General features: G+C 45.7%; 1 protein-coding gene across 4 annotated transcripts in view; it reads right to left on the reverse strand.

Moving 5' to 3' along the window:
• RFX4 (regulatory factor X4) overlaps positions 1-25,507 on the reverse strand; it is a 165,540-nt gene that overhangs the window by 31,056 nt on the left and 108,977 nt on the right. For all 4 annotated transcript variants that reach the window (XM_058741529.1, XM_058741528.1, XM_058741530.1 and 1 more), the window contains 5 exons: positions 17,197-17,297; positions 14,995-15,053; positions 10,984-11,128; positions 6,682-6,776; positions 6,135-6,252 (listed from right to left, as the gene is read on the reverse strand). In XM_058741529.1, coding sequence (XP_058597512.1) covers positions 6,135-6,252; positions 6,682-6,776; positions 10,984-11,128; positions 14,995-15,053; positions 17,197-17,297 — 518 coding nt within the window. The remainder of the gene's footprint in view (positions 1-6,134; positions 6,253-6,681; positions 6,777-10,983; positions 11,129-14,994; positions 15,054-17,196; positions 17,298-25,507) is intronic.

The raw sequence follows: 25,507 nt of genomic DNA on the forward strand, positions 1-25,507 counted from the left end.
GGTATATGCCTGCGTATACTTAATATATATTAGTATATACTTAACACATACTTTATATACACACACAATTATATTTTCTAATATAATTCTGGGTAGTGGTGGGTTCTGGGTAGTGCTAAGAATGCCAGTAATTTTTTTAAAAAAAACTGAATTGAGTAATCCAGTTGAATTCTTATTTGTTCTATTAGTTTGTAGATTGTCTTTTGTCAACCATCATGACATCTGTAACTAAAGGCAATTTTGTGTTTTCTTTTCCAATTCTTACATTTCATTCCCTTTAGTTATTATACTGGCTAGGACTTCCAGTCAATATTTATTAGAAACAGTGTTAAAGGCATTCTGGTCTTCATGATTTGAGTAAGAAAATTTCTAAAGTTGGAGCACTTGGGTGGCTCAGTTGGTTAAGCGTCCAACTTCGGCTCAGGTCATGATCTCATGGTTTGTGAGTTAAAGCCCTGTGTCAGGCTCTCTGCAGTCAGCAAGGAGCCTGCTTTGGATCTTCTGTCCCCTTCCTGCTTTGCTCCTCCCCCCCCCCCTTCTCAAAAATAAACAAACATTAAAAAAGAAAACTTCTAAAGTTTTACCAGTTAGTGTCATGTTCACTGCAGATTTTTGGTTGCCCTTTAACATTTAAAAAAAATTCCCCTGTAGTCCCAGTTTGCTAAGAGTTTTGTTTTTTGTTTTTTTTTAATAATACTTGGGGAGCTGAATTATATCAAATGCTTTTTTCCCTCTATATCTATAAAGAAGATCATATGATTTTTCTCTTTTCATCTGTTAATACTGTATGTTAGTTTCTTTTCTGACTTTGAATCATACTTGAGTTCTTGTCATAAACCTTATTAATCATGATTTTAAAATGTTTGCTGCTGGATTTGATCTGCTAGTATTTTACTTAGAATGTTTCATCTATATTTATGTGTGGTTGGGTAGGAATTGTTTTTCCCCTACCATTCTTCCAAAGTTTTGAAATTGAGGTTGTATTAGCTTCATAATTGAGATGAGATTAGCTTCATGAGTTGTATAGGTTTCCTTTTGTTTTTATTGCCTGAAACATCAATTTTCATAATCATTTTCATTAACTAAGGATTTTATGTTTCTTATAAGTTTAGTAAAAGTTGCCTGTAAAAACACTTATGTCAGATGTTTTTTTGAAGGAAGAGGCTTTTTCATCTACTGTGATGATTATTTGATCTTATTTCTAGCAATCTAATTTTATGTTTTTGTTTACCGTCTTTTATCTATGCTTCTTTTATCTTGCCATCTCTTTTCATAATTTTCCACTTTCCTTGGCAAATTTTAATTACTTAGTGATGATTCTTAATTTATTAACATATATCCCATACATTTTTAAAATCCAAACTACTTTTTTTTCAGCGAAGTCTAAAGTTATTTAATATTCTGAGACAAAAACCTTTATGCTTTAACTGGTCTTTGGAGATTCTCTTCTCACCATCTCATGTTACACTGTAGCCTAAAACTTGCTTTGACAATTTTTAAACACACAAAAATTATTTTTTAAATTATAATCAATAATTAAATGTGCTTACAAATTTAAGAATTTGTCTCATCTTAAAATAAGGCCTCCAAATTGTTTGACCTTCCTTCCCTGGAGAAGGGGGGGTGTCTATGTGACCCGCTTCCATCCTGGTAGGTTTGTGACTCCTTTGACCAACACTGTGTCGGGGGGAAGGGACACTTTAACTTTGGGGACTGGGTCATAAAAGGTGATGTGGTTCCCCCCTGGAACAGTGAGCCGCGATGTGAGAAGTTTTAACTGTTCAGGGGCCACCATGTGGTGTGGACACTGAGCCACATGAAGTGGCCATCAAAGGCATCCTGATCGCAGTCCTATCTTGAAGTCATCCAAACCCAAGCACAGACATGTATGTGAGGGAAGAAGCCTCCACATGATTCTAGCCTCTAGCTGTTGATGCCCTACTGTCTTTGAGTGTTCCCATCTGAGGTGCAGAGTAGAGATGAGGTCAGAGGTCACAAAGCAGAGACAAGCCATCCTTGCTGTGCTGTGTCCAAATTCCTGACCCACCAGAATCCGTAAGCATAACAAAAGGACTGTTTTAAGCCACTATGCTTCCGGGTAATTTGTCACACAACAACAATAACTAAAACATGGTTATTTCTGTTGCCCAGACCTTAGCTATGGCTTTATTTTTCTTCTTGCTGAAATGCATCCTTTCAGTGCTTTTTAAAGTGATGTTCTATGGGGCCAGATTTTCTCAGTCTTTGTAGAACTGACTAGGTCTTTACTTTGCCCTCACTCTCGAATAATGGTTGCCAGTTCTTTATTCTCAACAGTTGAAAGATATTATTTCTGGAGTCCCTTCTTACTCATGATAGACTAGTTATTGTTCTGTTCTCTCATAGCTTCAAAAAATAGTTTAAATCTTATCAATATGGATTTTTAAAAGTCCACCAGGGAGGATTAAACAAATTTGTCCAGACTTCTGGTGCAATGCGTCTGAGCCCAGGGCGTTTGTGTGAGTTGTGGTAACTGAAGAAGCGTGGGTTTTGTGGCCAGGCAGATCTGATTTTGAAGCAGAGCTCTGGCCCCTTGCTCCCTTGCCATACTGATCTCGGGCGAGAAAATTCTCCAAGCTTCCTTTCCACCTCTTATTATCTGCCTTGTAGAGTTAATGGGAGAAGCTGACAGCGGCATGTGCCTCCTAGATGTCTGTTTCAACGAGCGTCATTATCCTGCCTTTGCTCTACGCTCTACCTCAGGCCTCACAGGTTGTTGCAAGAATTAAATGAAAACATGCCCAATACGGGGCGCCTGGGTGGCGCAGTCAGTTAAGCGTCCGACTTCAGCCAGGTCACTATCTCGCGGTCCGTGAGTTCGATCCCCGCGTCAGGCTCTGGGCTGATGGCTCGGAGCCTGGAGCCTGTTTCCAATTCTGTGTGTCTCCCTCTCTCTCTCTGCCCCTTCCCCGTTCATGCTCTGTCTCTCTCTGTCCCAAAAATAAATAAAAAACGTTGAAAAAAAAATTAAAAAAAAAAAAAAAAGAAAACATGCCCAATATTATGTCTGGTGCATACTAGGCCGTCGATAAATGTTACCTTGTTTTTATGAGTACTATTCAACAGAAGAAAGTTAGATGAGGTGGTGGCTTAGCAGAAAGAACAGGAGCTCTAGCATGGAAAAGCTTCAGGGCGGGGCGGTGCCCAGCAGAGTCTGTGGTGCGTGCGTGGGCAAGTCCTGTGTCCTCTCTGGTCTGCTTCCCCCGAATACAGGAAAAGTAATTCCTGCCTCCTAGTGCTTGGTGGGGGCCTGGCTGACATGTGCAACGTTTGGCAGGTTCTGGGTAAGAAAGCTGGGCCCGGCCCTCTAAGCCTAGAGAAGCAGCCTGGAAGGCTCGGTCGTGGCCACCTGGCATGAGAGCCAATCTCTGACAGGGCTGCTCCTGTATGACCTCCCCAAGCGGGGGAGCTGTGATGCTAAGCCAGCAGACAAGTGCACAAGCAGGTGAACACCTGGGCAGTCTGCAGTCCCGCCCCCTTGGCTGGCAAACACAGGGCCGCTTTTCAAACCGTTTGATGCCCCAGTCCTTCCAGGAACTACTGTTCTTCCAGATGTTCCTAACAGTGAAATCAGAGGCATTTGGTGAAAACCCAGAGTGAGACGGTAAAGGCACCTGCACTGGCTTGGGGTCCAGGTGTCCTATGAACTGAAATCACAGCAGCAAATGGAAAACACGGGGCATGTGTGTGTTTTAAAAGTAGAAACCCTATTTTCCTCAGCTCCATTAGGATTCAAAGTTCATTGCCTGCCGGTCTACCTTTGCGGTCTAATTTTGCTAGAAACTGCTGCTTACAGCAAAGAAAGAACGTCTGGCTACTTTGGTTCACAGCATAGGCTCTTTCAGCGAGAAGGAATTAGGAAGAAAAGAGTGAAAAGGAATTAAGGAGAAGAAAGGAGTCAACTACCTTTGAAAGAGGCCGTTCTGGGAAGAGGTGGTAGAGACCCGCCGGGGTCATGGTGACAATCCCCACCGTCACGTAGTGGTCAGCCCGCGCCATTCACGGCGGCAAGGATCGTGTGGGAGTTATAAGATAGATGGAGCTGGCCCCTGTGGTTGGGGGAGGGGGCCCGTGAACAGAGGGCTCTTTTTCCTAATTAGCTGTTTTTATACAGGGAACACATGACCCAAACACAACCACCAACTGTGTCTTTGACATATACAGGCAGAAAGGGGGAGCTGGGCTTTTGTCTGCCGCAAATTCTTTCAACTTGTCTGTCACCCAAGCTGCAAAACCCAACAATGAGTCGGATGAGCAGGACCGTTGCAGACAGTTTGCTAAATGGACTTGGAAACAGGTATTATTTCAACCCACTTAGGCTTGGAAAATACTGTAAAAGTGAAATGGGGTTACTATCTCCGTCTTTTCTTTCCTAAGAGATTTGTGACCATTTCTGCCATTTGTCTGAGTTTCCGGTGTGTCCCCAAATAGCGGGTGGTTCAAAAAGAAATAAACACACTTCAAGTTTTTCTTAGTGATAAGTGCAACCCTTTCGTAGAACCCTAACTGTTCTACTGCCCCAACTTCCTTTGTCACATTAACTTAATATGAACCAATGAATTTCAAAGAATACTGCCAAGTGAATTACTTTCCCTGTTGAATGAAGGGTACTCAGTAATATACATAATCACTTTAAGACCCAGCAAACTGAAGAATAAGGGACAAAGCGAAAAGGGATGCTGGCTTTGTGGATGCGTGTTATGTATGTATATCGACAGGTACGATCCTGTTGATTCTTTGATTCTGAAGCAATGAAAAAAATCTCAAATATTTTTCAAACATTCGCCTAACTGAAAGCAGTTACGCACAAGTGATTTTCCCAGAACCAAAGGTAACATGTGCTAACACTAAGTAGGCCGAGCTGGAAGTCATCAAAACGCCATGCTTGAGGGCACTGCCCAGGTAGCAGCCACCAGAGCACTTCCATCCGCGGCTCAGAGAGGACGACCCCCATCTGTAGCCATGGCGCAGGCCAGCGCAGAGAACTTCCCAGTGCGGAGATTAAAGAAATCTACAACAAAACACTTCTCCAACTGGGGAAACACAGTCTTTCATGGACAGAGCTGTTTAGAAAAAATAGTGCCGCCTTTGTTTCACTACATACTCGCTCCGTTGTATAGCACAACTGGAAAATGGTGACAAGACCATAAAAAGCTGGATGGAAAAGTGTCAAATTAAACCCAGAGTGAAACCCAGAGCTGATTGGCTTAATTGGAGATAATGAGAAATGAAACCACATCTCTGCTTGCAAAGTAAAATAGTGAGCAAGACGCAATTACCCAGAAAACGTACCAACAGCCCTTTGCCGAAATGCCTAGAAATGTGAGGCCAAAGCACTTTGAGATTTCACATGTCTGGATGATGCCTTAAAGTTTCCCTTCACTTTGCTAATGATGACCTGGACCCAATGCATCATCCATTCTTTCCAGTGACAAGTAGAAAACCACGTCCCACAATGCAGCATAGCAATCACCCCAAGTTGGTGTTAGGTTCCTGCCTGCAGACCATGATAAGCGCCCCCGGGCAGAGATTTCCAGACCCGTTTACAATGGAAGCAGCAGGTGTGTATTGGGTAGGGAGGTGAGGAGGACTCAAGGGAAAAAGAACGTAAAAGTCCTCTTTTAGGGATCTGACTGGCGCACACTGTTAAAGAAGCTTTAGCCACTCTCCCCACTGCTGGAGCGTCAATCGAGCCATGTGCAAATGTTCAAACTCAGAGGCTTCTTCTGCTTCCCAGTCTTGGGAAGTACACACAGTGGAATTCTGCAAAATAGTCCCCGGAAGCAGGATTCACTGGGGACACCCGGCAACGGGGGTGCACAGCAGTGCTATCTACTCCTCTTTAAGCTCAGATAGTACTCTCCGTGTGAGAAACTGCATTTTCCAATTTGCATGCTTTTTAGCACGCAATGCCATCTTTCTCCCCGGAAGTCCTGATGATGATGTGTCCTTCCAGAACACACACATTTCAGGGTGATGTCCTTGTGGGCCCAGGGACAGGAAGTGAGATCACGGCTGGGTCTGGAGAGGTGGACTTCACGCATGAAACCCAGAGAAACAGGGTTTGGATATGAGGAGGGCTGGGGCGGCCTTACCAAAGCTGGGGGCACTATGCAAGGTCATGTCCCGGATCACCCTTGTGCCGAAACAGGACCACATCAGGAGGAACTGCTGGGCCACTTTCTTCAGGGACCCTTGTCTCTTGGCAGCCACCTACAAGAAAGTGAACGGCTTAAACAGGGGTCAACTCAACCTTTCCTTTATTACTGTCTGTCTGAAAGATGATAGGAAGGCTTATGGATCTCCAAGTTCAATGCTATGGAACCAATGGCTTTTTGACTTTCTGTTTCTACCAGCAAAAATTCACTTTAGAAAATGAAAGCTGATGTCGGGACCCAGTTTACACCGCAGACGAAAGAGAGACGCTGACCTGGCTGAATCAGGGGAAGGAGACTCATGGTCCTGTCTCCTGCAACCCCCGCCTCCGGAGGGGGCCCAGGCCTCTGTTCAGAACCCCAGGGCTCCGTGGCTGCTGAGGAATGCTCAGACAGCTCAGTGCGGGGCTCTGCATCTCCCAAGTGCCACGAAGGTGAGTGTTGGGGGGCAGTACCGGGGCTGCTCCTCCCGCTCCAGCTTACCAACCTTCACAACACACCGGTCCACCATGGTGTCTAGCCACTCGATGTAGGACTCGATGGGAGACTGCTCCTCCAGGAGGTGGTCAAACTCCTGGTACACTGTCAAACAAAGGAGAGCCCCCACACGTCACTGCAGCTGTGTCTACACAGAGCCACAGCTTAAAAGATCAAAGGAGTAAAACTGAATAAAAACAAAACTCCAGCTTCAACGGAGCACTCAGACTTCAGAAAGCATGCCCCGACTTACCTTTCCAGGCTCATCTTCACAGCCTGTGAACACTGGAAAGCCCGGCTACCACAGATAGCTTGCATTCCCCCCAACAAACCCTGCTTTTCTCAGGCAGTTCCCTTCTCTTGGACCGTCTGGTTCCTCAGGGCCCAGCCCAGCCAAAATGGCCCTTCTTGTGACATCCTTTTTCCCCTCCCCGGGCCCCTCGCCAGCAGAACTGATCGCTCATCCTCTGTGCTTCCACAGCATTTTATTATCCGTATTCCACCTTTACTGCATCACTGATGCTGTGTTACGGTTGTGAGGGCAGGGGTGTCTCCCATGCCAGCTCTCTGTCCGACCTCTTTCCTAGCTGAGGCCGTCCCTAGCCTCACACAGCCGTTATCCAGGACGTGCTTCCTTGCACGAACGAGCACAGACATTGCAGCTCCCTTGCTCTCTGCCTCATGGTAGGGCTTCTGAACCACAGCTACGTTGGGCCCACGGCTACGTTGGGCAAATAGCTCTAACCAGCCTCTCGGAGCTTGGCATGTAGCAGATGCTTACTCATTGTTCACAGCATAAAGGAGACAATCTCCACGCCCTTAGTTTCTGCACTAGTAACAGGAGGACCATTGTACCACTGATAACCTGTCTTCAGCTGCATGTCAGGTAACTGAGTCTGGAAGGGCTGTGTGATTGGTGAAGTCAGCAGAAAACAGAAACACTGCTGTGGTTTGGACCATCTCTTCTGATTGCCGTTTCTGTGGTTTGGGTTTTTTTTTTTTTTTTTTTTTTTTTTACATGTGGAGCTCAGTAAACCAAACCATGCATTCAGACCCACATGTTTCTACAGTTTTAAATTTGCCTGGGCGGTTTCCGTCGTCCCATTCTGTGGGCCTGGCCAATGCATTCCATTTTCCTGAGCTGAGGACTGCCATGGAGGTCAGCTGCCGGGGCCAGGAGATCCAGACAGTTTAGAATGAGAAGGGGCTGAATGAGAAGTCCGCTGAATTGGTATCTGCGTCCTCTTATGGGCGGGGAAGCTATGTCCCAATGAGATTAAGTGACCCCTCCAAGGCAAAGGGTAAGTGAGGGCCAGAGCAGGGACTGGAGCCCATGCCTCTGACTTCCCTGATGTTCCCGTTCTCCTGATAGCACTGTCACCTTGCAGGTGGTGAGGCAAATGCTTGCGGCTGACATTTACAGGGTTCTTGCTGTGTGCCAGGCACTTCCCTAATGACACGGACACTCTCACCCCACCTACAGCAACCTCGAGAATGTGATACAGCAGTTGCTCAAATGTTTGTTGAATGAATGGATGAACAACCCGAGAAGGCAGGTATGATTTCTACTTCCCATTTTACAGATGAGGAAGTGGAGGCACTCGGAGGTGAGTAACTTTCTGCAGGTCTCACAGCTAGCAAATAGGAGAGGCAGGTTTCAAACACAGCCTGACTCGACGCTCGCCTCCTAACCCTGCCACTATACTGGCTCCACACTGTGTGCCAGGCACCCACACGGTGCGCATGCTGCCCCATTTAATCCCTCCACATTGTCCCCATGTCAGAGACTTGGAAGCCAGGGTCACAGTACACTGGAGGCAGGGTTTGAATCAAGGTCTGCTGGGCACCCCGACTGTCTGCTCTTACCACAGTTATTCTCATCAGTCTGCCCAAGTCCTGATGTGCACTTGTGAATTAAGGGGAGCCTTCCCAGGCAGGGCCTGATTCACAGAGGTGATGGAAACCCCCCTAAAGCAGGAATGTGTAGGTTTGACAACTAGCTGTAAGGAAAGGTTGATGCACACACACCGTTGGTGCAGCACACAGCTGTGTTCAGGAACTTACTTCTCAGTTGTCTGGTGGGAGCTACAGGATGACGCTTGTGTGCCAGGCCACCTGCCTTGAGGGCTGGTGCCCTTGCTCAATCCCCCCTGTTCCAGGCACTGCATCATATGGCATGTCCTCTTTGGAAACATTCAACCATTCGTAAATTACTTGTTTGATTTCTGATTGGCCATTAGCTCTAAGCTCTACATGGGAAGGGCAGTATCCATATTATTCACTGCTTTTTGTCCAGCTTCTAACACAGTGCCTGGCCCAGGACAGGCATTCAGCAAGAACCAGCTAGGTGGACTGAACCTCGTCACCCCCTTCCATTAGAAGAGTATGATCATGGGTCTAAAAGGTACCGTTTGATCCCGGGCCTAAGAGAACTTGAAGAGAAAACTCCCCAAAGTTCCTTCTTGGAGACACTGCAGTAACATCCGAGGGGCTCCAGCAAAGGCTCAGAGCCTGGTCCCCAAAGCAAGTGATGGTGACTTTCCCCTATGCATTTCCCCTTTGTTTTCCTCCACAAAAGGTGCTGAGTGGGGAAGACAGCGGGGTCTCATGCTGTTGGGAGTCATATCATTCTGGGTTTCTGCTCATCTGTTTGGTCCTGCATAGACATTACTGGCACCTGTCCATGGCTGGCCTGGGACGAGACCCTGGGGACACAACGATCAGGGGTACGGCTAGTGCTGTTAGGGGGCAGGCACCAGTGCTTTCCATTGGCCTTGTAGCGGGCAATAGGGACAAACAGAACAGGAGGCATGATCGCAAGAACTTGGAAAGACCCTGCAGCTTCTGGGACTTGCCCATATCTCATCATTTTGTCTCCTCTGCTCTTCCCAGTGGGCAACACCAGTACGTGGTGGTGACACGCAGGTTTGAGCGCAGCCCTGTCGCCTGGGGTGAGGCTGACCACTCTCCGGGACTGAGTCTGGTCCTCTGTAAAACGGGGGTGGTGGGTATCTTCCCCATGGGCTGATGTACAGAATTAATGAGATCCCGAGTGTGGTAGGTCTGACACAGACTAGGCAGTCCGTGAGCTCAGTCATTATTTTCGGGAGCATCTCCAAAGCTCTTACCAGGGGAAAGCAGGCTGGGGGCTGCTGTGGAAGATGGGACACTGTCCATGGAGCTCTGGGGAAGAAGCCCTAGGGAAGGTCCAAGGGGTTCAGGTTTCAGCTGTTCCAGGTGCTTTTGAAAAGGGCTCAGTGGGAAAGAGGCCCCTAAGAGGAACTTCCTTGTTTATAAACGCCACATGCTTAGGCTGGCTGAAGAAGTTTCCCTCAAGAGGACATACAGAAGGCATATACTGGAAATCTGAGGGGCCTGGGGCTCTTGGGAGAACAGACCCCTCTTCTTGGGACACAGCCACTGTGCAGCTTCCTGAATAATGTACTGTCAGGATCTGGGGCCTCACCCCACTCAGAAGGTAAGAGCACCCCAGCTGTCACATCCCCCCCACCTCCAGCCATACTCAGCACCCACCTTCCTGAGAGCTGGTGGGAGGAGTGTGGACTCACCGTTCCATACTCCTCTCCTCCAGAGGCATGAGAAAGGAAGGCTGAGCACTGAGGAAGTTGCCAGTAGACCCCCATCTGGGGCGGCCGGGTGCAGGATGCCCTGGGCAGCAGGCTGTGGGGGCGTTTGAGGAACAGCAGAGATGTGCTGACAGCTGTCATGGTCTCTGGCCTCCTCAAGTCCTCCACTACTAAGAACAACCAACCTGACCTTATCCAGAGAACACGAGGAGCGGTATTCCTCCAGTCTTGGTCCACAGGGACGTGAACATATATGCACAGAGGTAAACCACCATCCATTCCTTCTCCAACATTTACTGTGATTGAAAGGTTCACCTGCCAATAGGTGAGCTGACTGACCCTCTGCTGAAAAACAGGCAGCCCGTCTGCCTCCAGGCTGACATACACTCAGACAGACAACAAGCTTTTGTTCTCATTTTTGTATGCCACCTATGGAACTATTTCTGGCACCGAAGGGTCACATCCGGAGCCTTTTGCATAACACTGTGTGCTGCCCAACTGGACCAGGCCCCCTTTTCCCCAGCAATGTTGACACATGTCCTTTTAAATCAATTAGCCCTCCCATCTGGGCTGACCCATTTAACAGGAACAATAAGAGGGAAGGGATCCTAGGGGGAAGGACAGGGTGGGACTCTCACTTAAATATTTACCAAGATACATTTTCTTTCTTTCTTTCTTTTAAAAACAAAACCAGAAAAGACACAATCCTTGGTGGAACATCTTACACTGGATGATGAGTTTCCGGTGCTCGTCGCGGGAGTCTTCCATGGTGTAGAGGGTTTGCTTGGTGATGCTGTTGAGATCCACGTTCCTCCAGTCTTCCAGCATTTGGAATGTGATGTCTGCGCTGTGGATTACTGTCCGAGATGCCTATAATCCAATCCAATCAACTCATTAGCTCATGGGTTGTTAGGTTAAAACCCCTGCATGTTATTTTCTTTTTAATGAATCTGAATATGGTATTTTGCAAACTACTTTGAAATTAACTAAGGAAAACTCAATTTCAGGAAATCAGCAGATAAGCCCATAACTCAGAAGACCCATACACTCTTTTCCCTTGTGGCTCTCTTTTCTTTTCTTTATAAAACATTACTCCAGGGTGGCCTAGGCTAGACCAAACCCTGCTGTTCCCAGTCCCTTTGGTCTTGACCCCTGGGGAACAATGGGATGAAGCCCAGAGATCTGTCAGCCTTCTGATGTAAGCCTGTGGGATGGGAGCTCTGTGCTAATGATGTGTCTCCAGTGCCTGAGAAGCAATGGGCTCAGACCTGGGAATGGACCTGCTACCCGTGGGCCTATGGTAGCTTTAATCCCCCAAATTTTATAATGTGTGTTTTTCATATGAATGCATTCTGAAGCAGTTTATGGTCTGGCTTTCTATTTTTGCTTTTTGGTTTTTAGGTAACTATAGTGATGAAAACAAGTATAAATAACTGAGAGAGAAGGAAAGGGAGACAACACCTTAAGACTCAGTTGCTTATTAGTATGTATGTGGTGTGTGTGTGTGTGTGTGTGTGCACACGTGCATGTGCATGCATGCACATGCTCCAGCACAGGCTTAACCTGTGGTTTCCTCAGCAAACCCACATGACTGGAAAACTTAAATTTGCAAGTTGGAACAATATTTGGAACCACCGAGCTGGAACAATACTGATAAAAGAAACATTTCCAGAATCATCTCCTTCACCTGCATATTTAAAAAAAATGTCTTTATAAAATGGAAAACAAAAGATTTCCAATACACAATGGACATTAAAAGTCTCTTAATGCTTGTGAATTTCCAGACAAAGGTAAATACTGACAACCCCTTTTACCCCCAAACTGTCCAAGGACAAGTAAACTCCTGCTTAAATCACTGCAGAACTCTTTGAAGGTCAGAGGCCTAAACTATATGAATATATGAGTTGGGTTAGTCTCTAATGATAATCAAAACAACTAAATGTAATGGTCTGGTATTCTGGACTAAAATATACTTAGTTCAAATCCTGGCCTTGCTGCTAACCAACTGACTGATTTGGGGCAGGCTAACAGATTCATCTCCGTTTCCTGATCTATAAAATGGAGATGTCCTAGTGTCTGCCTCTTAAGGAGGGCTGCCGTTTGAGGACTCCTTAAGGTAACGTTTGAGAGAGCATCAAATCCTAACCACTAGACCACTAGGGAACCTTCCCTGAGATAATGTTTGCAAAGGGCACAGTTTAGGGGGTAAGAACTCAATAAAGGAGCTGCTGTTATTTGGATCTGTTCTCTTTGTGGTGAGGCAGGGACACATCAGGGCCGTGGCACATGGCATCCCTGCCAGCTAGAGGTTTCTTCTCTCACCCTGCCATCACGTCACAACTGAAATGTCACACGCACGGACAGGCCTTCTCTAAGCACTCTATCTAAATTGGACTTACATGCTCCATTACTCTCTATTTCCACTTTGTTTCCTTCATAACACTTATCACTTTTAATTGGTTTTTGTTTAAATGTTTTTGTTTTTGTTTTTCTGCTGAGGGCAAGTATCACTAAACACAGTGTCCGGCATACAGTAGGCACTCAAAAGACTTTGTGGAATGAACCGTTGAGCTAGGAATGCCAAGTTGCTTGCTTAGTGTATCTGAAAGGGCCTGGGTATTTAGAGCCTGGGTTTAAGTGTTACTTGTATGTGTTTAGGAAAGCTCGCTGGCATGTTAGTTAAGAGGTTCGATGGTGTTTCATTCCTATCACCAGCCCCAGTTCCTTTGGGCGATCCAGAAATGTGTCTGAGCGCTGTCCTGTGAAGACGGAAAGGTAGCATTTATACGAATTAAAATATGCACTGTCTGTGTGGGAAGTGGAGAGAGTGCACATGTGTGTGCAGATGGCTGTAGGTACAGATACGGATGTTTTTACCTATGCGTGCATTAAAGGGTCAAAGGCTTTCCTAAACTGTCTGAGCTGAGGAGGGAGGCACCAAAGCCATGCCTAGTTCTCTGATACATCCTAAGCCCAGCTCTTCCAAGCTGGGGAAAGAACCAGAAGGCACACACCCTTGGACATATGGCAGTGTTTTTCTATTTTGCCAATATTTGTTTTCTCTCCCAAATCCCACTAATCTGTCAGCCTCTGCCCCATCCTGAACAGTGCCCAGGTATGGCCTCTCTCCCAGGCAGCAGAAACACAGAAGCGTTTCCCTCTGGTTTTCAAACCACCCACTGTGCCTTTTACACCAGGGGCAGGGCAGGAAGAGTGAGTGCTTGTGGGTGTAGTTTTGTATTTTCACGGTCCTGGCCGGGAGGCTTCCTTCAGGCCACTCTAAGCAGAAACCCCTTCCTTCAACCTTGACCTTGAATAACTGGCACCAACCCAGAACAAGCAGTATAAGGGAGAGGAGGCAAACCCAACACAGAGAGGGCAGGCAAGTGACAGTGTGAGTGAGGTGGGCCAGCCAAGTATGAGAGGAAGTGGGGCTGACAGGGAGCACAGTGCCTGCTGGGGAGCTCAGCCCATCCACTTGATCCCTGACCTCAGAAATGTGGTGCTAGGGCTGTTTTGCTATCATCTCCCGGTTTCAACTTTTAATAAGGAAGTAAAAACAAGTTTGGAACACATGCAAACCACCCACCTGAGGGCCCATCTGCAGCCACCAGTTTGCCCCTTCTGCTTTAAGATCATTGATATTTCTTTTTAAATTTAATGTTTGTTTATTTTTGAGAGAGAGAGACAGAGAGAGAGAGAGAGACAGCGCGAGTGAGCATGAGCAGGGGAGGGGCAGAGTGAGGTCGGGGGATGGGGGTGGGCAGAGGATCCCAAGCAGGCTCCATGCTGACAGCAGAGAGCCTGGATGCGGGGCTTGAACCCATGGAATTGTGAGATCATGACCTGAACCCAGTCGGAAGCTTAACTGGCTGAGCCACCCAGGTGCCCCTGAGATCACTGATATTTTAATGAATGTTTACAGGCTGCCTTAATAGACTAAGATTCCCTTCCTTAAGGTACAAACGCAAGGTTTTATACCATCAAGCTACAACTAAGGAGTTAAGAGTGGGCTCTTCCACATTTCATTGTACACATTTTTGTTATTTTTGAATTTTTTATAGTAAGCATATGTCACTTCTGTGCTAAAAAGAACAAAAATCTGGAAAAAATAAATAAAAGTGGGCAAATACTTAACATACTGTGTACAGGCTTTGAACTCTTCTGAATGACACATACGTAACAAACAAATCATGCTCTTTATCTGTTTGCATCATTTCTCTCTGTGGCTCACAACTGGGGGGATGCAGTGTCTGGAGACATTCCTGACTGTCACAACCAGGGTGGTACCTGGGGGTGGGTGGTGCTTTTGGCATCTGGGCACTCGGGTGCGGGTGGAGGCCAGGGATGCTACTAAATTATCTCCAGCGCACAAAACGACTCCCCACAGCAAAGAATTATCCAGTCTCAGATGTCAACGGTGGCTGAGAAATCCCGATTTACTGAAGGGAAACGCAAGCTTGGGCACCAGAGAATATGTCTGAAGGGTTAAGGGGCAACTGACATCAGAAATTATTCTGTGTATTAGTCTCAACTATTTAGTGATTGCCTAATGTTTTTATTCTTTATCAGTAGAAATTAAAGGTAACAGTAGGAGTGTATCAAGCACCTACTGTACTGTATTAAACTATTAAACAGCCATACCCTGACAGATCCTCTCAGGAGTTGTTTTCATGATTTGTCTCCCATTTGCAATGACTTCGTGGTCATTAGAACACATGACACAGGACACATACCTGGCAGAGATGATTCAGTGATGTCTGCCGTCTCAGAATTTGGGAAAACCTTCTCGACACTGCAAGAGAAAAGCATTAGCTTAAAATATTGGCATGCTGTATGGTCCCACCATGGATTTTCCAGGGATAGGTTTCAAAAAGTTTCAAAAAGCTTTCAAAAATTTAGGTTTCCCTAAATTTGTCTCACCGTCCAACCCCATTTTATGCACCCACTGGCAAAACCCTGCATTTGATTCTTTGTTCTCCCATGCAGACAACTATTCCCTAAAATGGCGATATTTGGGGTACATATTTCAAAGTCACCAGCCTGCCATACTGGCAGGTGTGAGAAATAGTGGTGTCAATCAACCGTGAGTAAAAGCAATTATTTACTTGTCTTTCATTTCGCTAATTGCAAGCTCCATCACTTCTCCCCATAAATAATTGCTGGAATCGAGAGGAAGCTTTGAAGAGGGCCCTGTAAAAGTAGTATATCTAATAGGGAAACCTGATTGAGCCTCAGTGGTGTGTGGCACTAGGGGCCGCTTTTAGGATGAAATCCTGGGCTGCACCTTGAATGTGGCTTTGCATTCATAATCGGCCATTTTTATCAAATGATCTCCATGATCTATTTGCATGTTTTGATGATCCTGTTTACTATAGTGATATAGTGTGTGTGTGTGTATATATATATTATATATATATATATATATATATATAATATACATATAGAGAGAGATAAAGAGAGAGAGAGTATATAGCTGATGGTTTGAAGTGGGGTGATCTTAAATCTGCAGATTTCAGGACAGCAGGCAAGCCACGTCCCAGTCCCAGGTCTTCATTCCTGCAGAGCTGTCTGGAATGGCGTGTGTTTCCCCTCCTTGCACATTCTCCAAGTGCACCCGAGGTTCCCTGGGCAGAGCGGGTTCCTGCAGGCACCCACAGGTGGAGGGCCCAACAGAACTCCAGGCTGCCAACTTTCAACAGGTTTGTTTGGTCAGCACAATTAAAAGGGGTGCAGGGCATTCTTCTCATTAATTTCTGAACTGGTCAAGAAACAGAAATTTCCCTGGGATTATTCTAATTTGTACTCAGAGCCAGCTTGGTTTGAAAAATAGGGCGTGGGGTGGAGGAATGGAGTGGAGGGGGGGGCTCGGGGCACAGATGAACTTCTAATTTTCCAGACCGATCAATCGTTAATCCTTCTCCTTAATTACTTTTTCTTTAACTTTGTGATGTGGAATTTAGTGCTCACGAAGAGAAAAGAACTGAGGGCTGCGAAATAAAGCAGGCTTTATCAATAGGTGATGGGCACTGCAGGCGGCCTCAAAGCATGTCTCAAAGGGCTCCCTTTGCCTGCAGAGAGAGGGTAATTTGATCGCCTTCATTTTCCTTGCTGGCACTTATTCCGGGCAAGAATGGCAAGCTGTATTCAAATGGTGCTTTAAGAAACATATCTTAAAACTTTGTTTTGCTTAAAATCATATCATCTTTGTTTAATAGCACATGAGTCTTCCCACAAGTACAGAAACAGTGAGAAAGTGAAATAGGACCAGTTTTCTCAGGCAAAACTAATGATACAGAATGGCTGGTGATGCTTAGCAGAAAAAAAAAAAAAAATCACAGTCCTAATCCCCGTAGGAGAAATATTAATTTGGCTTTCTCATTAGGCAGAGAATTGAATATGTGAAGCCCTGAAGCGGTTTTCTGTCCCCTCTTACCACCATTTTGGGGGCAGGGGATTCTGGGAAATCTCCGAATTTTGGGGTCGGACAGATCTGAGTTTGACTCCTGGCCCCTTCTTACCAGCTGCATGGCCGTGTGGCTTTGGGGAGGTTTTTTGCCTCTCGGAGCCTCATCTGCAGGATAGGGATACTGTTCCCTACATCACAGAGGAGGCATGAGGATTAATGAGAGGAGATGGCAGTGATGAGCAGAAACTTTGGTGTCAACAGACAGACCTGGGAGCAAATCCTGCCTTTGCTACTTACCGCCTCTCTAAGCCTGTTCTATTTTCCACAAAAGGAGAAAGGTGCCACCTGTAATAAACCTCCTGTGAGGATAGAGTGAGTTAATGCAGGAAAAGCGCTAGGCTTAATACTTGGTGCTTTGTAAACAGTAAATGATAGCTGTTGTTGTTATTATCTTGTTAACAACCTATGTAAAATGTTTGGCACTAAAATGTTGTTCTCCCTTCCCTCAGCTCCCAAAGTCAGTACTTACATTCAAACTTAATGTTTCGCAAATTTTCTGGAAGGTCATGGAGAGCCACTTTTAGCCACTCATCCAGCTGCTTGGCAAACTTTCGGATCACCTGAGTTAAGCTAGAAAGAGAAATGATCCATTTTAAGTGCCTCTGTGTGTTGCCTAGTCCTCCCGATAGGCCCGGACAGGGTTTGGTTTCCCCTGGTGGTGTTCTGGCTGCACCAGTGTCACTGGGAGCAGTAACCTCAGGAGCAGGACGGGTGGCCCAAGCCCCACGGAGCACTGGTGGGTCTGAGCAGGGCATGCATAATGCCCACAGTGGCCACCAGGGGACATGGTGCCTGGACTCTGAGCAAGATGGTGCAGACAGGGGGCCATGAGCCTGGGAACACTGTTTTGCTGACAGTCTTGCCCAAGCGTTGGCCCACCCAGCCCAGCTCTGGCTGCCCCAGCCTCTGGCCACTCGGCAGGAACTGGGAAGCAACAGCCTGTCTTTGCACTGACAAACATCCCTGACCTTGAAACCATATCTGATGTGGAGAGCCCACGGCTGTTTGGGGGAAGGGGGTGAAGGGTGAGGGGACAGCAGGTTGCAGCACGAGATGAGAATCTGGGAGACCTTGTGCACCACTTTCAGGCTCTCACTGTGAACACAATGGGCTGGGTCACGCATTGTCCATGGAGTCCTCGTCTGGCATGGCCGCCACGGGGACCTCAGAGCCCGTGTTGAGTGCCCACACCATCCTCGCCCCCCCGGCAACACTGCCTACCTTGCTCTCGCAGTGTCCCATGGACTCTCCTGTCAGACCCTGATCACCAACTTCCTCCCAAGGCAGTCCCCCCAAGCTTCTCACTCTTTAACTCTGCACTTCTTCACCAACCTTCTCCAAGACCCTCCCACCCACCTGCACACCCTCCACCAGCTGTGGGCACCACTCCCACATTGCAGGGAACACAGCGGCAAAGGGAGAAATTTCCAGCATTCCACCACAACACAGCTCTCCTCCCTGGCCACTCTGACAGAATCAAGGGCCAACTCCGTGTCATCCCCTCCTGCCTCCTCAGGAACCCCACGTCACTAACCGCCCCTTCTCCAGGATATCCCACCTCTTCCTTTCACCACACATGTCCCTCCTTAAAAATAAACCCTCTTAGAAATGGAAGGAAAACTTCCAAACGCTTTCTATGAAGCCAGCATTACCTTGATCCCAAAACCAGACAGAGACCCCACTAAAGAGGAGAACTATAGACCAATTTCCTTGATGAACATGGATGCAAAAATCCTCAACAATATATTAGCCAACCAGATCCAACAATACATTAAAAAAATTATTCACCGCGACCAAGTGGGATTTATCCCTGGGATACAGGGCTGGTTCAATATCTGCAAAACAATCAATGTGATTCATCACATCAATAAAAGAAAAGACAAGAACCACACGATCCTCTCAATAGATGCAGAGAAAGCATCTGACAAAATACAGCATCCTTTCTTGATAAAAACCCTCAAGAAAGTAGGGATAGAAGGATCATACCTCGAGATCACAAAAGCCATATGTGAAACACCAAACACTAATTTCGTCCTCAATGGGGAAAAACTGAGAGCTTTCCCCCTAAGGTCAGGAAAAAGACTGGGATGTCATCTCTCGCCACTGTTATTCAACATAGTATTGGAAGTCTTAGCCCCTGCAATCAGACAACACAAAGAAATAAAAGGCATCCAAATCGGCCAGGAGGAGGTCAAACTTCCACTCTTTACAGATGACATGATACTCTATATGGAAAACCCAAAAGATTCCACCAAAAAACTGCTAAAACTTATCATGAATTCAGCAAAGTTGCAGGATATAAAATCAATGCACAGAAATCTGTTGCATTCCTATACACCAATAACGAAGCAACAGAAAGAGAAATCAAGGAATTGATCACATTTACAATTGCACCAAAAACCATAAAATACCTAGCAATAAATCTAACCAAAGGGGTGAAAAATCTATACACTGAAAACTATACAAAGCTTATGAAATAAATTGAAGAAGACACAAAATGGAAAAAGATTCCATGCTCCTGGATAGGAAGAACAAATATTGTTAAAATGTCAATCCTACCCAAAGCAATCTACATATTCAATGCAATGCCTATCAAAATAACACCAGCATTCTTCACAGAGCTAGAACAAACAATCCTAAAATTTGTATGGAACCAGAAAAGACCCCGAATAGCCGAGGCAATCTTGAAAAAGAAAACCAAGGCAGGAGGCATCTCCATCCCGGACTTCAAACTGTATTGCAAAGCTATAATCATCAAGACAGTATGGTACTGGTACAAAAACAGACAGTCAGATCAATGGAACAGAATAGAAAACCCAGAAATGGACCCACAAACGTGTGGCCAACTAATCTTTGACAAAGCAGGAAAGAATATCCAATGGAATTAAGACAATCTCTTCAGCAAGTGGTGCTGGGAAAACTGGACAGCGACATGCAGAAAAATGAACCTGGACCACTTTCTTACACCATTCACAAAAATAAACTCAAAATGGATGAAAGACCTAAATGTAAGACAAGAAGTCATCAAAATCCTTGAGGAGAAAGCAGGCAAAAACCTCTTTGACCTTGGCTGCAGCAAGTTCTTACTCAACACATCTCTGGAGGCAAGGGAGACAAAAGCAAAAATTAACTACTGGGACCTCATCAAAATAAAAAGCTTCTGCATAGCGAAGGAAACAATCAGCAAAACTCAAAGGCAACTGACAGAATGGGAGAAGATATTTGCAAATGACATATCAGATAAAGGGTTAGTATCCAAAATCTACAAAGAACTTATCAAACTCAACATCCAAAAAACAAATAATCCAGTGAAGAAATAGGCAAAAGACATGAATAGACACTTCTCCAAAGAAGACATCCAGATGGCCAACCAACACGCGAAACATCAGGGAAATACAAATCAAAACCACACTGAGATACCACCTTACACCTGTCAGAATGGCTAACATTAACAACTCAGGCAACAACAGATGTTGGCGAGGATGTGGAGAAAGAGATCTCTTTTGCATCGTTGGTGGGAATGCAAGCTGGTGCAGCCACTCTGGAAAACAGCATGGAGGTTCCTCAAAAAACTAAAAATAGAACTACCCTACGACCCAGCAACTGCACTACTAGGCATTTATCCAAGGGATACAGGGGTGCTGTTTCAAAGGGACACATGCACCCCCATGTTTATAGCAGCACTATTGACAATAGCCAAAGTATGGAAAGGGCCCAAATGTCCATCGATGGATGAATGGATAAAGAAGAAGTGGTATACATATACACTGCAGTATTACTCGGCAATCAAAAAGAATGAAATCTTGCCGTTTGCAACTACGTGGATGGAACTGGAGGGTATTATGCTAAGTGAAATTAGTCAGTCAGAGAAAGACAAAAATCATATGACTTCACTCATATGAGGACTTTAAGAGACAAAACAGATGAACATAAGGGAAGGGAAACAAAAATAATATAAAAACAGGGAGCGGGACAAAACAAAAAGAGACTCATAAATACGGAGAACAAACTGAGGGTTGCTGGAGGGGTTGTGGGAAGGGGAATGGGCTAAGTGGGTAAGGGGCATTAAGAAATCTACTCCTGAAATCGTTGTTGCTAACTAACTTGGATGTAAATTATAAACAAACAAACCCTCTTATTTCTCTGCACTCTTTCTTCAAGGTACCACCCTCTGTCCTCCACTTCACACACATCCTTCTTCAGGAAAGCCCATGGCTTCAGTCACCATCTATACTCACTCTCGCAGTTCCAGAGCAGAGGTGTCCAAAACTCCAGACCAACCACACACAGGTCCCCTCCATTTAGCATCCCAAAGGCACATCGACCTCAACACGTCCAAACTGAACTCCTCACTTCTGTGTCAGACTGGTTTCTTTTCTTACGTTCTCTATTTCATTGGGAACTCCACTTTTCATAAAGTTTTTGTTTGACTTTTTTATTATGAAAACATTTTAAATATACCCCAAGATAGAATAGTATAATAAACCTCCAAGAATCTGTGACCCAGCTTCCATAACTAGCAACGTTTTTCCAGTTCAATTTATCACATGCCATGCTTGCTTGTCTGGAATGCTTTGAGCAAATTCAAGATGTATGATTTCAAAAAGTTCGTGTGTGTTTCTAACATGCCCTTATATATGTATGTATGTATGTATGTATGTATGCACTGCCATATTTAAAACCCCCATGCCATTAGTGCACCTGACACTATGAACAGCAATTCGTACTAGCTAAAGCCCAGTTGGTATGCAAATTTCTCTATTTCTCTCAGAGATATCTTTTAGTCTCTTTGAATCAGGATCCAAACATGGTCTACACACTGCACAAAAACATCGCCTTGTTCTATTTCCAAAGACTTTTTAAAAATTCTGTTTCATGGCATTGGTTTGTCAGCAACATCATGCTATTTGTTCCCTGTCATGTCCCACACTCTGATTTGGTTCATGTCTTCCTTATAGTGCCATTTAACACGATCATCTATCCTGCATGCTTCTTATAGACTGGCAGTTAGGTCTAAAGAGGTGATCAAATTAAGTTACATTTTTTTTAAGACACGAAAACTTTGTAGGTGGCCCTGTGCCACCCACTGCATTACACCATGAGACTTAAAATGGCTGGTTGTTCCTCTTTTAGTGTATCTAGTTTTGAGACTTAAATAGTCTCTCTTCCTATCACCACATACTACAGGTTTCATCTCCAAGTTGCCTCTCAACCTCATCCAGTTTTCCCCTTTTCTCTCTACTTCCAGCTATCCTCATCTCTCACCTGGGCCACTACAGCAGCTTCTACAAGTAAGTACAAGAGCCTACCCTGCTCTGCTCACCTTCCCACCTCAACCCCACATTGTGAAAGGGATTTCTCTAAAACACTTGCAATTTTGATCTGTTTCACCTTCTGGTTAAACACCCGTCCCCTGCCCCCCAATGCTTTCACATTCTTTGTTTGTTTGTTTGTTTGTTTTTGAAAGAGTGTGAGCAGGGGAGGGGCACAGAGAGAGGAGGAGAGAGGGAGAGAGAGAATCCCAAGCAGGGTCCGCACCAGCAGTGGAGAGTCCAATGTGGGGCTCAAACTCATGACCTGAGCTGAAATCAAGAGTCGGACACTTAACCAACTGAGCCACCCAGGTGCCCCTCACATTATCCTTAGGATAAAAACCAAAATCCTCACCATGATCCCCAAAGACCAGCCTCACCTTCAATTTTCTCTCTTCACCTACATTTCGGCCCCACTTGCCTCCGCCCTGTTCTTTCCCATCTCAGAGCCTTTGACCTGGGCATCTTTCCATCCAAGAGCATCCAACCCTTCCTTGCCTACTCAACCCCTCCTCAGGTGTCACATCCACAGGAAAACCTTCTCTGAAGCCCCCTAGACTAAACTGGAATCTCTGGTTTTTCCCCTTGAAGGACCTTGTAGTTGTGACATTTGGTAACTCTACACTAATTTGTGTGATTATCTGGTTAATATCCATCTTTCCCACTAGACTGCATGCTCCAGTACAGACGGCAGGGACTGTGCCTATTTTGCTTATCACTGTATGTTCAGCAATTAGCATAGCACCTGACACCAAGTGGGCATACAAGGAATGTTTGTTAAATGAAATGAATGAGTGAATAGCCCCAATCCCTAGCTGGGCAGACCTTCGACATATTCCCCACAGGACCCTATCCACATTGTCCCCACCTTTATTTCTCTGACTTCAGCTCCTCCCACTCCATCCCACCCCACCTCACCAGCTTACTCAGTTCCTACAGCACCAGTGCCCTTTCTGTTTCTTCAGGTCCTTGACAACCTCACCAGGGCCTTTGCATCTGCTGTTCCCTCAACCTGGAAATCTCCTGCCCCAGATTGCAGCCTGCTCCCTCCCTCCCCTACCAACTTCACAGGTTGGTTCAGTATTGACCACGGGATTTGAAACTGCCAGTCTCCCCACACTCCCAGCTCTACCAACTATTTCAACACTCTTGAGCCTGCCATGTGTTTTGATAAGAGTAGTTGGCTCCTGGGATGAACACTGAGTATAGAAAGGCAAGGACAGAGCAGGGGGAGATCTGCTTGAAGGTTATTGCAATAATCCAGGCAAGAGAGTGGCCTGGATGAGGGGTGGTAACCAGGGAAATAATGCAATATAGTCAGATTAAAATATTTTGAAGGCAGAGCCAACCAGGATGCCCTGGTGAGTGGATACGGGTATATGAGGAAAGACTGTTGCCAAGGGTGTCTTCATGAAAGAAAAATGGTATATGCACCCCCTGTGCCTAGAAGAGTGCCTGATACCCAGGAGGCACTTAATAAATGCTGAATACTGAGTGAACCAAAAGTACTGCACATGTAATAAAGCCAAAGTTCAAAACCACCATCAGTGATGAGCACACTGGATCCAACTTCTACGTGAGAAGACTTCCCAGAACATTTGGCCACTCTTGACAGAGGTCAAACTTTAGCTAAGTGTCTGGAGTGATCATCCTATCGCCGCCGGACCATCAAGGAGGGTGGCTTGCCATTCCCCGCCCACGGCACCTTTCCCGGGAGACATCACCTGCCGCTGGAGAAGAGGAGCCGCCCTTTGTGCGGTGCCGACTTCCCGTGTCCCCTTCTTCCATCTCGCTCCCCAGGCTGGCACTCCCAGGGTCGCCCTGCTCCTCCAGTGTCACACCTTCTCCTCCTCCCTTTTGTGCAGGTGGCTCCCACATCTATAACTCCAGCTTCGGCCCTGCTCCTGCATCTTAATTCCACACTTGTAACTCTCTGAATGACCTCCAGCCATGATGCTGGCACAACAGCAACAGTGCTAATGGCGGCTGCCTTGTAATGAGTGCAGTGTGCCAAGTGTGCCAAACCTTTCGCACATGTTTCTTATTTAATCCTCACATCCACCCTACGAAGCAGGTACTATTGTTAGTCCCAGCAGAGAGGTGAGAAATCAAGGCTCAGAGAAGTTATTTTATTTTTCCAAGGAGATGCACCAAGTATGTGGACAATCCAAGACTGAAGCCCAGATGTGTCTGGCTCCAAAGCTCTAGTATCTCAGTCTTCTCTCGGCTTCTCTGATATCTCATCTTCCCTGCCTGGTCCACCAGCCCTAAACACACACACACACACACACACACACACACACACACGCACACGCACGCACGCACGCACACATGCACACACACGCGTGCGCTTCCTAACTTCTGCTAAACCAACCATTAACAACAACCACTATGCCAAGATCACCTGGGAGGTCACAAGAGGTGAAAAGTCCAAGTTTGAGAATGATCTACATTTCTTATAAATAAAGAACATATCGGGGTGTCTGGGTGGCTCAGCAGGTCAAGCATCCAACTTTCGCTCAGGTCAGGACCTCACAGCTCGTGAGTTCAAGCCCCACATCGGGCTCTGTGCCGACAGCTTGGAGCCTGGAGCCTGCTTCTGATTCTGTATCTCCCTCTCTCTGCCCCTTCCCTGCTTGCTTGCACACGCGCTTTCTCTCAAAAATAAATATACATTTAAAAAGCTGTAAAAAAAAAAAAAAAAAAGAGCATATGGTTCATGGTTATCTCTATATTACCACTTGTCCACCTGAATTTCAATATGCTTTACTGATAGAAGATAAGAGGTGGGTCTGAGCTCGTCAGCTAGTGAGAACCTCTAGACTCAATTCTCATTTCTACCCTGGCCAAGCACAGGACTGGGCATATAGAACACACTCAAACAGGTTTCAGGGATGAATGCGTTCATAAAATTGTGAAAAATCAGCTGTCTGATGAAGTCTGGTCTTTTGAATAAGTTTTTTCTTCTTGATTTAATGGGAAAGGCACTGGATTTATAAGTCAAAGGTCACTTTGGCAAGTTAACAACGTCTTTTTTTAAAAACTGGTCTCTCGTGGGAGACTGGAAGCTCAGTCAGGGCAGGGAGTTTGTTTCTCTCTTTTAATGCAATGTTCCAGGACTCAGCAGAGTGTCCAGCATGTTGTAGTAATCAACAGACATTGTTTAATGAAGAATGAATAGTTGACTCATGGCTGTTTCATTTATTTGCAGGTGACTAAAGCCATTTCAGTCACTAAAGTGACTAAAGTGATTTCAATTCTTAAGCTCCAATTTTTACATCTATAAAAACAAGCCAATTACAGGGAAGGAGGCAAGGGTTAGCATTTCATTAGCACACCACAAAATGCTCTATAACAAACTACAGATGCCCTTCATGTATGTAACACCTATTAAACAGTGCCAGAAGTATGTGAAGCTCTCATATAACGGTGCATATACTTTTACTGACCCTCCCCAGGAGGTACCTT

This window comes from Neofelis nebulosa, chromosome 8, assembly GCF_028018385.1.
Source record: "Neofelis nebulosa isolate mNeoNeb1 chromosome 8, mNeoNeb1.pri, whole genome shotgun sequence".
Taxonomy (NCBI): domain Eukaryota; kingdom Metazoa; phylum Chordata; class Mammalia; order Carnivora; family Felidae; genus Neofelis; species Neofelis nebulosa.